Here is a 17848-nt window from a genome sequence, read left to right as displayed (position 1 = left end):
GTGGCCCTAAAAAGTAAGAATAGAATAGAGTAGAATAGAGCATTTTCTTAATTTGTAATAAAGAGAGGACATGCCATCAGAAAGAAACTGGCCGGTCCACTTCACGTTTCTGTCCCCAGTGCCCTTGCTTCCTCACAATTCCTACAGCCACTGGGAAAGAGATTCAGTGGTTGATCCTAAAAATGTCTTATTCTCAACTCCCCCTGTTTGATATAGTAACAGAGGCCTCTGACTCAAGTCTCTTCTCCCCAAACTGAAATGTCCACTGACCCTGACCTTCCTCACAGTTCAGGGTGATGGCTCCTCTTCCAGCCAGCTACTCCCTTAGTCTTCACTCTGAGTGTCAGTCACCATTTCCTGGAGAATTTTACAGAAGCATCAGATCTCATTACTCTCAAGGCTCAAGGAACCTGCTAGTTCTTCTGATTCCTCCTGTAGCCTTTTGTGTATCTACCCACCGCACTCCCAGAACCCTTTTTTTTTTTAGGGTTGTGCCTGTGGCACATGGAAGTTCCTAGGCCAGGGCTTAAATCAGAGCTGCAGCTGCTGGCCTACACCATACCCACAGCCACAGCAACGCCAGGTCCAAGCCACATCTACAGCCTACACCATAGCTTGCTGAAACTCCAGATCTTTAACCCACTGAGCAAGGTCAGGAATCGAACCCATATCCTCATGGACTCTAGTTGAGTTCCTGCTGAGCCACAACAGGAACTCCTAGAATCCTCTATACCTGTGTTTTTGTTTTGTTTTGTTTTGTTTTGTTCTTTTGGCCATGCCTGCGGCATGTAGAAGTTCCCTGGCCACAAGCAGTCACCCAGGTCATTGCTGTGGCAATGCTGTCTCCTTAACCTGCTGAGCCACAAGAGAACTCCTCCACCTGCGTTCTCATTGTATCTTTTGTTACTTTCTTACTCCCAAAGCTCTTCCTTTCCCCCAGTCTCCCGCCATTCCTGTGTTTTGCAGTTCCTTAACAGTTCATAGATCATTTTCAACTATTGCTTCATTCACTGTTTCATTCAGTGGTCACAGTCACCCTGGGAGGAACAGAGATATTGCTCCCATTTTATAGATGAAGAAACTGAGGTCAGTAGGATTAGATGACTCATCCATTCTTTATTCTTGGTTTTAACAATATTATCAGGATCCTCAGTCACCTAAGCAATACTTCACCTACTTCTCTGTGGAAGAAGGAAGACGGGTTAATATTGGGACACAGAGTGACATCTTGCCCATGAAGAAGGAGGCAGAGAAAGGGGCAGACAGGAAAACATGACACCTCCCAAATTTAAGATACACATTTTTTTCATGTTTTTAACATCTCTGGAAATTGGATGCATATTTCCACTATAATTGGCAGCATCTGGAAAACTGTCTTTGTAATGTATAAAATAAGGGTGTATCGGGTGCCGTCCTCTAACAGAGGTATATAAGAGTGCAGGGGAGCCCCAGGGAAAATCACAGCTCTTGGGGGATCAGGGGACAGGTTCTCTAAGGGGAGGTAGCAGATGGACCTTTCAGTAGCTTTTTATTAACCAGGATTATAACAAGCAAAATCTGCCAGCCGCTTTATTCATTCATCCTACCAACATGCTCAGCGTGAGCCTCTACGGTGAGCTTGGTGCTTGGGGAACAGACAGTCATCCTGCAGTGCTGTAGAGACAGACGTACAGCAGCAGTCACAACAATGTGTTTGTTTTGGCTTGTAAGACCGCAAAGTACAGATCAGCAGTCCCGTGTCCTTGTGAAAGTGAATACAAGGGAGCCCACACAGTCTGGGGGTGTCAGGAAGGTGTGTGCTGAGCTCTCTCGAGAAGGATATGTAAAAAGCCTGTTTGGGAGGCTGTTGGGTGGAAAGCATTGGAGGCAGAGGGGAAAGCACGTGAAGGCTCTACAGTGGGAAGAAGCACGGAGCATTGGAGGATGTGAAGCGTGGAGTAGCTGGGTCCCCAGGAGCAGAGGGGGTGGGGCTGAAGTGGACAGGTACTGACCTACGCAGCCCATTAGGATTTTGTCTCTAATACCTGGCACCCTCTAGGCACTCCTACCTTGCCAGGTATTGTACCTGAAGGCTTAAGTGTAAGGGAAGGGTGTCTTTCTCTTCCAGGCTCACCTTGTGGCAGCCTTTGAACAGAGTCTTGGAAACATGACCATCCGGCTCCAGAGCTTAACCATGACGGCGGAGCAGAAGGTAAAGCAGAAAGGACGCTCTTTTCCTCTCTGTTGAGCATGAACAATGACCTAAAGACGTTATTTTCATTTATCCCAGAGGGTCATATAGATTTTTGGGTACTTGTTGAACTATTGGAATTGAACCTGAAGGAAAAGGTCTGTTGCATAAAAATAGGATCCAGATTGAGGGGCCGTGACAGTTTCAGCAACAGATCTTTGTTGCATTCCTTCTACTTTCCTGTGCTCACGTGTGCGTGCTGAAATGGACCTAGCCTCATGTTTGAGACCAAGCTTTCGTGGGACTTGTTCATTCTCTACCCTCCTCTAAGCTGATGCTAAGTTGCATTGCAGTTGAACTCCGTACAGAACAATTTGGGGATGACAAGTATTTCTTTTTTCTGTTCATTAGGATTCAGAACTGAATGAGTTAAGAAAAACCATTGAGCTGCTGAAGAAACAGAACGCAGCTGCCCAGGCTGCCATTAATGGCGTAATTAACACCCCAGAGCTCAACTGCAAAGGTAAACTGAGAGAAACTGCCAACGACCTGCCTGCCCTTAGGAACCCTCCCCTGGCAGCATATGATGCAACTTTCCTGCCCGAGGGTGGGCTTCCCGTATAGGTCAAACAGGTCCTAGAAGACACCTAATCCACCTACTTCTGGCCTCTAGAAAGACAGCCGTTCCAGCTCATCCTCTTCGCTGATATATCTCAGAATGGAAGAAAAGATATTTCTGGAGTTCCCGTCGTGGCACAGTGGTTAACGAATCCGACTAGGAACCATGAGGTTGCGGGTTCGGTCCCTGCCCTTGCTCATTGGGTTAACGATCCAGCGTTGCCGTGAGCTATGGTGTAGGTTGCAGACGTGGCTCGGATCGCACGTTGCTGTGGCTCTGGCGTAGGCCGGTGGCTACAGCTCCGATTCAACCCCTAGCCTGGGAACCTCCATATGCCGCGGGAGCAGCCCAAGAAATAGCAACAACAACAACAACAAAAAGACAAAAGACAAAAAAAAAAAAAAAGATATTTCTCTTGGCAGAGTGTCAGTGTATTTCACAGCCTTAACTTTATCAGTGCTGTGATATGTGCATATTGATTTGGGACAACCTGAAACAGGTTCACCTCTCACTTGTCTCAAGAAATATTCTGGAGGGAATTGCTTTGTCCTTGTGTATCTTACTTGGGGTGGTGGGTGAGATGTGGGCATGAGGAGGCGTTACCTCTGGGAAAAAATGATATTAAGAGTACTTAATAGAAAAGGAATAGTGATAGCTAACATTTAGGGAACATGCACCGTTGTTCTAAGCACTCTGCTCAGGGTGATTTAATTATCGCATTTTCTCTGCACACACCCTTATGAGTGTAGTACTGGTCCTTTCCACGTTGCACTGGGCTTCTGAGGTGGGAGTCCCATCCTGAGCTCACAGAGTGTAAAAAGCAGAAGTGAGGCCAGAACTGAAGTCTGCCCCCTGGAACTGTGCTCATAAAGACCAGGCTGTCAGTCGTTCTGTCTGTGCTGGTGGAGAACACTGTCTCCAAATGTTTTTTTGGTCTCACTGCCGTTTGGGGGCCGAGTTATTTCTAGTACCCCTGTTATCTCAGACATCAGGTCTCCCAAAACAGCGAGGCTAGACGTGATGTGGGAAAGATTGGAAAGAGCTGGCCAGGCAGAGCAGAGGGGGAAGTGCCTTGTAGGAAGAGAGAACAGCACCTGTCAGGTCCTGAGAGGAGATGGGCATGGCTTGTCCACGGGCATGAAAGAACACTGGTACAGCAGGAGCATGGAGAGCAAAGGAGTGGGTGCTCACAACATAAGTGACTGTTGCTACAACTCAGGGATGCATTTTAGTGACTGTCTAAAGCCTAAAAGAATGGGGGGCGGAGCATCTCTCCAAGGCTCCCCTGACTTCTGTTTTGTAAGATGGAGAGAGCCCTCCTTTATTTGACCAAGGAGCGCATAGCACCCACCTGCTCAAGGACCTTAAAACCAGCATTAGGGGACAGAAGGTGATGTCTAATGGGAAGTACCTACTGGTCCTCGGGTGTGTGGATTTAGGTGCAAATCTTGAAACAAAGGTAGGGGCTCGAGTCAGCAGGTCCTGATGTCCTTCCTCCCTTGGGTCTCCAGGAAACGGCACCTCCCAGCCCACGGACCTCCGCATCCGCCGACAGCACTCCTCCGACAGCGTGTCCAGCATCAACAGCGCCACCAGCCACTCCAGCGTGGGTAGCAACATCGAGAGTGATTCAAAGAAGAAGAAGAGAAAGAATTGGGTGAGTGCACATCCAGAGACTCTCGTGGGTACCAACAGGGTCAGTCTCAGAAACGGTGTCCCCCCAGATAAAGCCCAGTCGAGCTCTTCACTTCAGGGCATAGACGTTTGGGAGTCAATCCAAAGAAGTGGTTTGTGGACAGGTTTCTACTAAAATCAATGTTGTGCTCAGCCAAGCCCTCGATTTATGAAATAACCACCTCCCTGTAGTTTTTCTGTTTCATGAGACTTTACGTGCAGCACTCATCTTTCATTTCATCTGTGTTAATTCTTCATCATCATATGCTGGCCGCAAAGTTCCAGGAACTAGAGCAGAGTTACTCTTAAGTGGTTTTTCCTTAGTTCCAAAGTAGTTTTTGCCATGTGTATCACCAGTTATCGCATCATTAACCATAGCCCTTATCTATTTATTTGCACAGTTGCTATGATAGCATTAAAGCACACTGCTCTTAGAAAATTGATTGACTGTGTGGTATAAGTAAAAATTTCATAATGTAGTTTTAAGCAGTTAGTGATTGATTCTATATTGGGGGAGCGAGAGGCATACCTCAAAACGGAAAATTTAATAGAACCAGTCTGCAGTGCAGTGTTGGTCTGTTTCCATAATCCCTGGAGTTACTTAACTTTCTGTATTGTGGCATCTTGAACGGAGTTTCCCATTCTTCTTGGAAAATTCCACCTCCCCACCCAATTTTTAGTTCTGCTGTTGGGGCTGTGGCATTCTGATGGACATTTTCTGCTCCCTCGACTTTAGCACATGGACCCCCCAAGTTGATCTGAAGGTGGCCAGTGCTCACAGGGTCCCATTTGTCAATGCTGACAGCATCCTGTCTTTACAGTAGCTTCAGTGTCCTCATTCATTCCATACACTTCTCACTCATTGTGTGTTATCGTGGATGGGTGGCGAGGTCTAGTGATGGAAAAGTTGAGGATTTAGTCGTTTGGGCTGTTGGTGACTTGCACTGGAGGTAAGCTAAAAGGCCAAGTCAGGAGTTCCCATCGTGGCTCAGTGGTTAACGAACTCGACTAGTATCCATGAGAACGTGCATTCAATCCCTGGTCCCGCTCAGTGATTTCAGGTTCTGCTGTTGCCGTGAGCTGTGATGTAGGTTGCAGACGTGACTCAGATCCCGAGTGGCTGTGGCTGCGGCGTAGGCTGGCAGCTACAGCTCCGATTCCACCCCTAGCCTGGGAACCTCCGTACACCGAAGGTGCGGCCCTAAAAAAACAAAAAGACTAAATAAATAAATGGCCAAGTCAGTGTGACCCTCTCATCATTCTCATTAAGTTTTTCCTGAAGTTACTAATGACTTTGGTCAACTCATTTGCCATGACTTAAACAAATAGAATTAACTCATGTCACTGTTTCTAATATGCTGTTGATAAATATGGTCCAATTTTCAAAGTGATGAGAATTATTTTCTATGAAAAATTGTGATTATCTATTTTCTTCAATTCAGGACATAAAACTTATTTTAAGACAATTCTTGGTTATCAGTGCAATTGGGGAGGATGGATAGTTGGCATCCTCAGATAATCCCAAAGCTTAATTTTTGTCTAATCTTTGCAGTTTCCTCTTCTACCTGGCATTTTACCAGAGATTGAGGCAAGGATCTAGACTGATGGCTTGTGTGCCAGAATTTCTTCTGTTTCTGTGACTGCTCTCTGGAAATATGGCCAGAAGTAGGGAACAGGAGAGAAATGGGATCCAGACTTGCCCACAAGTTGGACATGCAGTTTGTTATGAGTGAAACTTTTTTTTTTTTTTTTGGCTACAACCTCGGCATGTGGAAATTCTTGGGCCAGGGGTCAAACCTGAGCCACAGCAGTGACCAGAGCCACAACAGTCACAATAGTGACAATACTGGATCCTTAACCCACTGAGCCACCAGGGAACTTCTGGGTGAAACTTTGATAGGAGAAAATTCCCATTATTTCAGAATGGCTAAGAAAACCCTCAGAATGTGTTTTCAGAAGGAAAAAAAAAAAGCCTTTAGAGAGCAGAAATTACTTTTTTAAAAAGCTTTTTTTCAAGATGAAACTTTATTTTTTGGCCGAGAAAGATCCATGCTTATCATGGCTTTTAGAGGAGACTTGGCACTTTAAATGTTGTATGTTCTCCTTAGAATTTTCAGATCCATCTCATGGTTTGGGGCATTTGTGACATACCAGTTCCTTTTTCCCAATATGGTGAATGCATTTCTTTAAAATATCCTTTTCTCCCTTTTTTTGAGCAACAAGCGAGATGGCTGATTTTCTGCCTTTGTTATAGTTTGTGTCTAAAAAGACAGCAGGAGCTGCTCAGTACATATATCATAGAGCTATGCAGCCCATGTTGGGACCAGTGCAGCAGTGAAGCTACCCTTACTAAGAAGAGAAGACTTGCCCCACCCCCACCCCTGAAAAAAAAAAAAATTAAGGCTTAGAGGTAATTGATAAGAGGCCAGGGAAGAGTGAGGGGTCTAGAAAAGTGGGGCAGTGGTTTCAACCAGACAGAAGCTGGCAGATCTCGAATCACGAGGCCTTCCCAACTTGCCGTTCTGCTCCTTCCTTGCAATAGAGGAAGATGCCCTTCCTGCTTTGAAAGGTTCCTGATTCTACCAGAAACCTCCTCTCTGTATAGTGTTTATTATTAGCCATGTCATGTCTGAAAAGTCCACAGCTTTCCCTGTCACTGGCTTTCTCTGTTAAAAATTGTCTTTTTTCCTTCCCCCTTCCCCATTTTTTTGCTTGCGTTTTCTCTGGCAGGTCAATGAGGTAAGCAAGACCAACGTTAATATCAGATACCAAGCTAACCCATCCATTGATATGACTAACCTCATCCGCATCCGTCACCGTGTCTGAGCACCGTGCTTTGTTGCTGTTAACCCCCTGCTCCCGACATCCGTCTGCTGAGCCAGGCTCTGTCTTGCTGTTGGCATCTAGTCTTGACCCAAGAGTAGGCATGGAATGTTACCCACAGGTCCAGTCCCCCCCTGAGCTGTCAACACCAGATAACTCTTCTTCCCTTAATTCTCACTGATGCGAGAGAGCTGTTGGGACCCTTTTTCGTTGCGGGTGGGGGAAGGGTGGGGGTCGGGGGAGAACCTGGAAGAAGTCATTTGCTCTTTGGTCTGCATGTCTCCAGGCTGCCAAGACCCTGAGGGTGGGCGGCCACCCCAGCCAGGCTGACGGTCTTGTGTGTTCAGTTACGCAGCTCCTTCAAGCAAGCCTTTGGGAAGAAGAAGTCCCCCAAGTCGGCCTCCTCGCATTCAGACATTGAAGAGATGACGGATTCTTCTCTGCCCTCCTCGCCAAAGCTGCCCCACAACGGTTCCACAGGCTCCACACCCCTGCTGAGGAACTCTCACTCCAGTTCTCTGTGAGTCTGTCTGCTGGGGTCACTCCTTTCAGGCGACATCTTTGGTCCCTGGGAACCCTCGCAAATAGGATCAGCTAGAAGTCCTGTTAGGTTATATCTGCTCCTTGGGGTCCTTTGCATCTTGCATCCCTAAAACTGTGGATGTTCTTTCAGCATCTCAGGATTGGGGAGGTTGAAGGAGAAAGGAAACGGGAGCTTTTGTTCTGCTGACGTCCACGTGGATAATTCTCTGGCTGGGCTTGGCAAGCAGCTTCACTTCTCTCTGTTTCCATTTCTTTGTCAAACTGCAGTAATGGTTGTCTGCTTATCCTGCCCTAAGATAAGTGGATGTGAAAAGCTACAACCATCAGGCTGTCTCAGGGAGATGACAGTAGAAGTGTGGCAGTTGGGTTGAAATTTGGGTTCATTTGGGTGACAGGGTTTAGAGACATTACGCTTTTCTTCCATCAGAATTTAATGTTGGAGTTCCCTGGTAGTGCAGGGGGTTAAGGATCCAGCATTGTCACTGCTGTGGCATGGGTTCGATCCCTGGCCTGGAAACTTCCTCAGGGCAGCCAAAAGAAAAATTTAGTGTTGATTCTTTGCCTGACATCAGCACTTTGAGGCTGGAAGTTTAAAAAAGCAGAGAGACTGAGTGACAATTCTCATGACCAGAGGGCTCTATGTATCATAAGGTGACTCATAACCGTGAACTCTCCTAGTCAGTTGTAAATGAGTCAGTTTGTACAGGGCTCTTCAGGAGCAAGAGCTCGTTGAATAAGACAGGTGATTGCTCACTTGGCATCCACTTAGGTGCTGTTCCCCTTGGCACCTGATTACATAGAAGGGAAGAGTCGTCTGTTCTTGCCCAGCCAACCTCCCGTGGTTCCCACTGAGCACCCGCTCGTCTCTGTTCCATCAGGGACATAGGGAAACGGTCCTGTGCCCCACCTAAAAACGGAAGGCCCAGACTCTGGACGCTTGAGACAGAGAGTCAGGGACCCAGGTGTCAGCTTGAAAGGCAGCACAGCTGGCCCCCTGCAGCAGTGAGGAAGATGGCCCTGACCCCACAGGGCTGAATTCCTCCAGAGACCTTGGTAGAACCAGGCGAGAGAGGAAGAAAAACTGTAGCTCAAATGGTCTGCAAGGGCAGTTCCCATGAGATGAGACAGTGCCAGGGGGAAGAGGGGCTGTGACAAGGCTCAGAACAGCCAAGCATTGGGTTTGGATAGGGGCATATGGGGGAGGGTGACACCTCAGTTTCCTCCCTGGTGAAAATGGGTGAATGACATCTACATTGCTGGGTTCTCGTGAGGGCCCAGTCAGACCCGGTCTATGCAGGGCCACCTCCTTCCTGTCTCAGGCAGCTGGCTCTGTGGGGCCACCCCCAAGTCCACCCAGCCAACCTGCCTGCAGAGAGAACCCCCTGAAGCAGTGTCCCAAGGCCAGCTCACCAGATGGTGCAGGCAATGTAGGTGAGAGGGAGGGCCAGGTCTTTGTAACACATCACCTGCACGGACCACATGGAAGACAGGAAGTGGACGTGAGGAGACAGAGCAGAGGGTCCCACCCACCAGTGACACATGGCCACGTCAGGGCCTCCATCTTACTTAGATTAGCAGCACCTCTTCTCTCAGGGAGCACCCTGGTAATAGGGTGGCTGTGGGGATGGGCATTTCTGTTCTTGGCAAGATGAAACCCAAGCGCTGGGCAGGAGGGAGGGGAGTGCTGATGCTGGACTGTGGTGCCTGCCCAATGCTCTCGTGCGCTGGCATGAGGGGTTAGACTGAAGATGGCGAAGTGAGTCCTCTTTGGCCTGCAGGATGTCCCCCAGGGGGTCAATAAAGGACAGGCTGCCTGAGACTCAGCTCCATCACCCCAGAGCATCCTGTGCCAGTTGTTTCCCTGACCAGGAGCAGAAGGAACTCCTCATCGGCTCTTTATATACTAATAGAAGCTTTTCATATGATAGCCTGTGTAAGCAGGACACGACTTAGACGGTTCCTGAGAGACTAAAGAGGCTGTTAACCAGATTCCCACCCCTGGGGATTGGGGACTGTGGGAAAATGACATGGTAGACTTCCTTCCACTTCTGGGCGTCTGCTCTGTGTCAGGCACCATTCTCGGCTCTGGGCACGACAGTGTACAGGATGGTCAAGACCCTCGTCTGACAGTTCCCCTTGTGGTCCAGCGGGTTAAGAACCCAACATCGTGTCCATGAAGATGCAGGTTCGCTCTCTGGCCTCATGCAGTGGGTTAAGGATCCAGTGTTGCCGTGAACTGTGGTGTAGGTCTGAGATGCAGCTCAGATCCCACGTTGCTGTGGCTGGCTGTCGTGTAGGTCAGCAGCCACAGCTCTGATTTGACCCCAGCCTGGGAACTTCCCTATGCCACGGGTACAGCCTTCAAAAGAAGAAAAAAAAAAGCCCCAGTCTGATAGGCCCTGTGTGTGAGGGGGGGAGATGGGCAGTAAACATAAATATGGATGATCTGAAAGAATCTGATGGTGCTAAGGGTTCAGGCTAAACGTGGAAGCGGTGTGTTGGGCAACAGAGTGCCGTGGCAACACCTGCAGACAGGGTGGTCAGCAAAGGCCTCCTATCATGCAGCTGAAATCTGGTTATCTCTGGTTCCTTCCAAACCCAGCACAGACAAGCCTCATCAGCAGGCAGCTACAGTGTGGTGACGCCGGCACAGAGGCTCCTTCCATCTTAGGGGCTGTGTCCTCTGCTGAGTGTCCAGCCACCGGGCAGGGGGAGAGCAGGGCGGTCCTGCAAGCGGGTGTTATGGACCAGGCCTGGGAGAGACTCACATCACCTCTTTGTCCTGCCTGCCAAGCAGGGCTTAGGACCTTGGAGGGAAGAAGTGCATTCAGTGTGCCCGGGAAGGAGACAGAGCCACCTCTGCCCCGTAGCCTCCCAGTGAGCAGGGCAGCCTCCCGCACATAGCGCAGGGAACCCGGAAACAGGCCTGGTGTGTGTAAGGGGGGCTTCCCAGTATGGCTGGCGCGTGGTGGGCACGAGAAGGTGGTGGGAAAGAAGGCCACTCGGAGGCAGTGCTTAGAACGTGTGAGGCTTTGAAGCCAAAGTAAACTTGTCTCCGGTTTCCTATGTGATGGGCAGACACTGGCGAGTTATGCGAGATCATCTGCATTAGCATTTCATGAAGATGAGTCTGTGTTCGGTGGGTAAGGATAAGGGATATATCAGAATGGGAGTAGAGGAGGGAGACGAAGGAAGAAGCTGACAGCACCCCCCCACCCCCACCCCCGCTAGACCGTTCTTTGAACTTAACTCTCCATCTCTAGGCCTTTGCCCTCTGCCTGGTATACCCCTGCCCAGAGACCCACTCTCACACTCTCCATCTCTAGGCCTTTGCCCTCTGCCTGGTATACCCCTGCCCAGAGACCCACTTCCTTCAGGTCTCTGCTCAGTGTTACCCTGTCAGTAAGGCCTGGCCCAGGCACCTTGCATAAAACGACACCCACCACCAGTCAGCACTCCCAACAGCCCCCTTCCCCTGTTTTATTCTAACCCCTTGGTAAATACCACCTGTCATGTAGCTTTTCCTTGATTATTTTTTCTTTGCCCAAAACCCCTCCCCCCAAGTCTGCAGTCGAATCTCCATGGAGGTAGGTTGGTTTTGCAGGCATTCAAATATTAAGTGGAGTGAGTGAGCGATGCTAGTGGTGCATCCTAGATGGATTGAGGATTTATTCTGGAAGGAAAGTTGGTAGCACATGGCAATGTGGTGTGTGAGGGAAAGAGAAGTATCCTTGACTATTCCTAGATTTGCAACGTGAGTATGTGGCGGTGTTGTTTCTGGGTGGGTGGGAGATGCACACAGAGACAGTGGGCAATCAGGAGCTCTGCTTGGACTGTGTGTTACCCAGAAGATACCCCTGTGGTGATGCCAGCAAGTCTGGTGTCCCTGGAGGTAGAGATTTGAGAGATGTGATCCTGAATGCTGAAAACTGGAGGCATTCGCCATAGGGTTTGGAGGGAGATGGAGAAGAGGCAGAGGGGCAAGGACTGAGCTCCGGGGCTCTCTGATCTTTGAGGTCCAGAAAGAGAACGTAGAGCAGCCAGCGAGGTGGGTGGAAACCCAGGAGCAGAGAGAAGAAACCATTTGGAGGTGGGAGTTGTAACTGAGCCAAAAGCTGCCTGATAGTGCGATGAGGGGAGGGCGGCAGGGGTGCTGTCAGCCTGTGGGAGGGACTCCCAGAGCCCATAGATGGAGCACACCCTCCAAACCACTGTCCCTGTGGGGATTGGGTGGGGCTGCTCTTGGCTCTGCAGCCCCTTCCTGACATTCCACAGCAATCCATGCACACTGGAGATGTTTGTTCTCAGTCTCGTTTTCCAAAGGGTGGGCAGAGAGCAAATGCTTCTTTCCAGCCTTGAAAGGTTTGTAAGAATGTGCAGATCTAAACATGAGAGGGAGTTCAGAGAAGAACCCACAGGCAGAGGAGTTCAGGACCTAGAAAGTTCCTACCCCGTGGGTAGAAGGAATGGGTGTGTGGGAAGGCAGTGTTTCCCACACTTCGGTGTGTAAACTTAGGAAAGCCCCCAGCCCTGCCTCCTGGGCAAGGCGGCGGGAATCTGCTGGAATCAAGTGTTAGGCCCTGAGGAGGAAAAACTTAACATCAGGGGACAAGCAGGTGTTGAGTGCCTGCTGGATGTAGTTCACGGGCATGGTCAAGCTCTTTATGCCTCAGCCTCCCCATTTTTAAAATGGAGATAATTGTAGTACCTTTTCCTAGAGTTAGTGTGCACGTAATACGTTAAATAATATACTCCAGTGGTCCACATATTCAGTAAGCATTTGCAAAGCACCCATTATGTGGTAATCAGTGTGATCAGACATTACAGATGAGGCTGAGAAAAACCCTGGTCCTGGAAGAACCAGCAGCCATGCAGGGAGAGACCTGTCACGAGCAACCAGCCTCGGTGACACAGCTAAAGTCTAATGCAGGTAGGATCTAGGAGAGAAGGCTCTGTCCTGGGCATTAGGCATAGAGACCAACTCTTAGTTGGGGCTTGTTCTCAGCATCATCTCTATGCTGTAGGATACCCTTCCTGTGCAGCTCAGCAAGTGTGTGTTTCTGGGAACTGGCTGGTGGCGTGCAGGGCACCTTGGACTCTTGGTGCAGTGACTCCTGTCAGACTTTCTTCCTTTTAGTTTCCTTCCCTTTGTAAAGTCATCAGTTGACCAAGCATTGCAAAGTAACCCGTGTGATAAATTCCACAAAGCACGTACCAGGGAACTGTGGTCTTTCTTGCTGAGAAAGTTTTCTGGGGAAAAAGCCCAGACCATGTGAAAAACTAGAGCAGAATGCCTTGCCATGTAACGGACAGTGGGAACCAAAGCTGATTGTTCTCGGCAGTGAACTGGAATCTTCGAGATCTGCACAGGGCATGGTTTTGGCTTCATCCAGAGTGTCACAATGGGAATTTTGTTCAGACTTTACACTCCATTTAAACCCGGAAACCAAACTCCTCTCTCAAGAAAGAACCAGTTTTTACAAGCTCTCCCTGTAAACCTCCTAAACCAAAAGAAGCATGACTGTATAGTTAAACCCTACAAACCACAGGCTATTCAAAGCACAGAGAGCTGGGAGAAGAGAGGGTGAGTGGAAGACGGCGGAGGATGATCTAGTTTCTAAAGACATCACTGTCTCCCTAGCCCTTTTAGTCCTGAATCTGTTGGCCTCTGTTTCTCATAGGTATGAAATGGGAATAGGTAGATTTTCAGGGGTCTCTTGGAGGTTTCAGATTTTGATGTGGAGAAGTTTCCTTGGCTGCTGACAACTTTTAAAAAATAAAAGGTGGTTTTGTATCTCTCAAAACAATTCAGCCTCAGGTCAAGAAAAGAGCCACCAAAAAGATTTGGCTGTTCAGGTGTTAAATTTTTCTTCTAGTTCTTTCTGGCCACCCCCCCCCCCATACAATTACATCTCTTTTAACAGTTATCATGGTTTTCCTTTGGCAGTTAACACTTCCACACCCTCTACCCGTTTCCCAGGTCGGGTTTGGTTTGGCCTCAAATCCAGTACTTGGGTCTTGGAAAGGCTCACTTGATTATTTCTGCAGCGACCACGTGCTCACCGTGTCTCAGAGATAATTTGCCTGAGCTTTGTAACTTTATGAACTTGAGTTGTTTTTTTTTTGTTTTTCAGTTTTCAGTTCAAGAAGTGTCAAAGCTTTCTCTTCTGGATCGTTCTGCACCTAGCTCCTATAATCTTTGAAATCAACAGGATCTTCTGGTTGAACTGTCTTTTATAACGTTCCGTTTTCTAACCTTCAGCATGATGTTTGCGATCCTCCACCTTGTGCTGACTTGTCAGGTTATCTGAAGGGCAAACCTAACTAATAAAATAAGGAGCCCAGCTTGGAAGGACCACATCTTAAAACAGAGGCTTTCACAGGACCTCACAGCCCCCTGATCTGGCGTCCACCTGGGGAAGAAGGACAGCTCGCCACGCTGTGGCACATTTTCAGACAAATGTTGGCTTTCATGTCGCCTCATCCTCTCTGCTGTCTCCCTACCTGAGATGTTTCTCTTCCTTGGCACGGGCTGCTTAAGCAGTATGGGGGTGGGAGAATGAAGGTTGCTCTCTCGAGATGCTATTAGGGGAATGGGTTTTAGCATGTGATCAGAAGCACGCTAGCTTCTTCCTTCTACCTGTATCTTTTGGCAAATAAAGATCACCCCCATCTGTCTGACCCTGGAGTGTCTAATCTTTAAAACAGACAGTTGACCTCATTTCTCTGGGTTCAGATCTCAAGGACCGTGTAGTATCATTATAGGTGCCCAGCTATGTTATACATCATGGGGCATTTCAAACCCCCAAGGTTAGTATTCCCTTTTCAGTGGCTTCTGTTGATCCATTGATCACTGAAATTTGGCTAAAAGGCATGCTGAAGCTGTTCTGATGGCCAGGGCTCTGCAGAGAATCTACTGAAGCAATCAAGTCTGTGCATATCAGGTGCTTTGGAATTTTTTGTTTCGACTTGGTTTGGTTTTTTAAGGCCACATGTGTGGCATATGGAAGTTCCCAGGCTAGGGGTTGAATCAGAGCTACAGCTGCCAGCTTACGCCACAGCCACAGCGATGCAGGATCCGAACTGCATCCGTGACCTACACCACAGCTCATGGCAACACTGACTCCTTAACCCACTGAGCGAGGTTAGGGATCCATCCGCCATCCTCATGGATACTCGTCGGGTTTGTTACCGCTGAGCCTCGACGGGAACCTTCCCATTTCAGGTGCTTTTGATATTGTCCCCTCCAGGAAGCACTGGGCAGCTGTGGCTACGGGGTCATTCCTGAACAAACCTAATGATGGACATGGAGCCATCTTGGTCAATAACATTCCCCCTTTTCTAGCATCTCGGAGTGCATGGACAGCGAAGCCGAGACGGTCATGCAGCTCCGAAACGAGCTGAGAGACAAGGAGATGAAGCTGACCGACATCCGCCTAGAAGCCCTCAGCTCTGCACACCAGCTCGACCAGCTCCGCGAGGCCATGAACAGGATGCAGGTGAGAACACGGGCTGAGCCCCAGGCTGCTGGGAAGGGGCTGCTCCTGCCTCGCTCTAGGGCTGCAGCCGAACCTGGCAGCAGTCTGCTTTCCTAGCCCTCTCTCTTTACACGCCTTCCCACATGGTGCTGAAAGCAGTCTTTGAAAGTGTAAGAGTAACCAAGCCCCTTCTTTTTGTAAGACCCAGGGGCTCTGCCACTGCCTCATTTATGCAGCACTGTCCCCCTACCCGGCAGGATCCATTTTCCTCTTAAAACCCCACCCACCTCCAAATCCACTCACCAGCTTGAGGGAGCCACTGTCTGCTCCTTTTGCCTGCCCCAGGAATTTGTTTCATTTATTCCCTCCCCCGGGATGGCCTTCTGCACATCCAAATTGGACCCTTCCCTCAAGGCTCAGCCTGATGCCTCTTCCTCAGCAAAACTTTTCCAAATCCTGCAGATAGAAGAGTTAGTGTAGGGCCCTCCTCTGAAACCTGATAGATTTGTTCTTACGGCCCCTCTCACCTTCTGACACAGATGAAAGGCATTTGAGTCTTTCTGACTGTTCTATTTTGCAGTCCTTTCTCAGGATGTAGCTCCAATGCTTACCATAGAGTAGCTTCTTCATGAACATTCATTGTGTAAAAGACCCCTTGTGAGGTCTACTAAATGGGACCTCTAGGTCCCATTTAGACCTCAGGAAAAGTCTAGGGAAAGAAGGGAACACAAGAGGCTCTGTGCAAGAAAAGCTCCTTGACCAGCATTTGGAAATGCTGCACACTGTGTGCCCCTCTCAGCTTCACAATGCATACCACCTCATTGAAGGCTCTGAGAAGTCCTGCTGTAAAGGTCTGGTTTGAGAAGCCCAGAATTTCTCAAACTTCATAGATAAAACTTTTTCCACTTACCATGCAGACTCGGAGACATTTCTAAGGTTCTGTCAAAGGCCAGATCTCACACCCTCCCCTGCCAGAGAGGTCTTATGTACACAGCAGAGGCTGTGACCACTGTTGAGTCCCTCTGATGGTGTAACTTACTCTGCCTTGGCTGGAACGCTGCAGGGAACTTTCACATCCCTCCTCCAGAAGAGGCTTGCTGGCATTCTATCCGCCTAGTAAATGGGTTTCTCTCTTACCCTTTGTAGAGTGAAATAGAGAAGCTGAAAGCTGAGAATGACCGGCTGAAGTCGGAGTCTCAAGGCAGCGGCTGCAGCCGGGCGCCCTCACAGGTGTCCCTCTCTGCCTCCCCGAGGCAGTCCATGGGGTTGTCCCAGCACAGCCTGAACCTCGCTGAGTCCAGCAGCCTGGGTGAGTGGCATCACGGGGCCTGCAGGTGGCACTCTGGTTTCTAAGCAAGAGCCCTGAGATGAGCAGATCAGCAGACCAGATGGGGAGGCAGCAGGCGCGTGTGCACTTAGGGTGTGTGTGTCTGGGTGTGCGTCTGCTACCAACATGAGCCCAGCCGTTAGACTGCTGTCATGCTTTGCTCCAGCACCCCAAATTCTCTAGGCTGTGAGCTTGGATCCCCTCACCCACCATGCTGAGTTCTGTTCGATCCATTTTAAGAGGCTGACCTGCAAGCTGTATGCTGCGTACAACCCCCCATGGTAGCCGATCCCACTCGGGGCCACCGCTTGGTTTATGACCTTCCTGCCTTGGGGCTGGATTCCAGGCTGGCGTGATAATTAGCCCACATGATCTAGGTTTTCTTTGTAAGCGTTATCGAGGCTGACGCTTTGATTTTTTTCTCCATGATGCTGCTGTTGCCATCGTTTCGGTTGAGTCCCTCGCACTTGCATTTGGCAGGGTACATCGTCGGCCTGCTGGCTCCGTGGTTGGTCCACTGTTGGTTTCTGTGGTTGCATTCTCCATTCTGCCCTCTCCCCTTCCCCCGCCCCCACCCCGCACCCCGACACCTGGTTTGTCCCGCTGCTGTGCCGACAAGCAGCGGGGGTGTCAGGAAGCCGGCTTCGCTGTCCCCATGTGCCTAAGGCTGTTGATGTTTTCCATTCGCAGACATGTTGCTGGATGACACTGGTGAATGCTCGGCTCGGAAGGAAGGAGGCAGGCATGTTAAGATAGTTGTCAGCTTTCAGGAGGAAATGAAGTGGAAGGAGGTTAGTTGGATCCCTTGTCCCGCCCGGCCTGTCCTTTTCCCAGGTAGAACTCCTAGCTTAGCAACCTCATCGTCACACCTCGCCACCGCAGAGCCTGAGCTGACTTGGAAATAGCACGAACACTTTGCCTAACTAACCCCAATCCCCAGCTGCATTTCGACGCTCTGAAAGTGAGCAAGCTGCCCTTCCCGCTCTCTCATGTCTATAAAGAGTCCTAAAAACGGTCCACATTGCACTTTCATGTAACTAAATACTAACATCAGTCGGAAACGGCTTTTCTGAATTGAAATCATGCCCAAAGCACTTCAAAGGCAGCTAAGCACATTTCGCACAGAAGGTACAGAAATAAGCTGACCAAATTCAGCCGACCAAGAGCACCAGTTTTATCCATTCGTCAGAGGCTTCTGCGCAGGTAGACACTGG

General features: G+C 49.3%; 1 protein-coding gene across 39 annotated transcripts in view; it reads left to right on the top strand.

The window, feature by feature from the left end:
• The window catches only part of NAV2 (neuron navigator 2), an 820834-nt gene that overhangs the window by 773530 nt on the left and 29456 nt on the right, over positions 1 to 17848 (top strand). For all 39 annotated transcript variants that reach the window (XR_014837192.1, XM_085011765.1, XM_085011759.1 and 36 more), the window contains 7 exons: positions 2108 to 2191; positions 2582 to 2693; positions 4301 to 4446; positions 7634 to 7806; positions 15175 to 15328; positions 16454 to 16616; positions 17325 to 17425. Coding sequence is in view for 38 of the 39 variants with exons in the window: in XM_085011765.1 (XP_084867891.1) it covers positions 2108 to 2191; positions 2582 to 2693; positions 4301 to 4446; positions 7634 to 7806; positions 15175 to 15328; positions 16454 to 16616; positions 17325 to 17425 (933 nt within the window). In the remaining variant the exon portion in view is untranslated. The remainder of the gene's footprint in view (positions 1 to 2107; positions 2192 to 2581; positions 2694 to 4300; positions 4447 to 7633; positions 7807 to 15174; positions 15329 to 16453; positions 16617 to 17324; positions 17426 to 17848) is intronic.

The sequence above is a fragment of the Sus scrofa genome, chromosome 2 (genome assembly GCF_054392235.1).
Source record: "Sus scrofa isolate SSC_HxYL_T2T_F1_AM1 chromosome 2, Sscrofa_HxYL_maternal_Yorkshire_Landrace_v2.0, whole genome shotgun sequence".
Taxonomy (NCBI): Eukaryota; Metazoa; Chordata; class Mammalia; order Artiodactyla; family Suidae; genus Sus; species Sus scrofa.
This window is presented reverse-complemented; position numbering and strand designations above follow the sequence as displayed.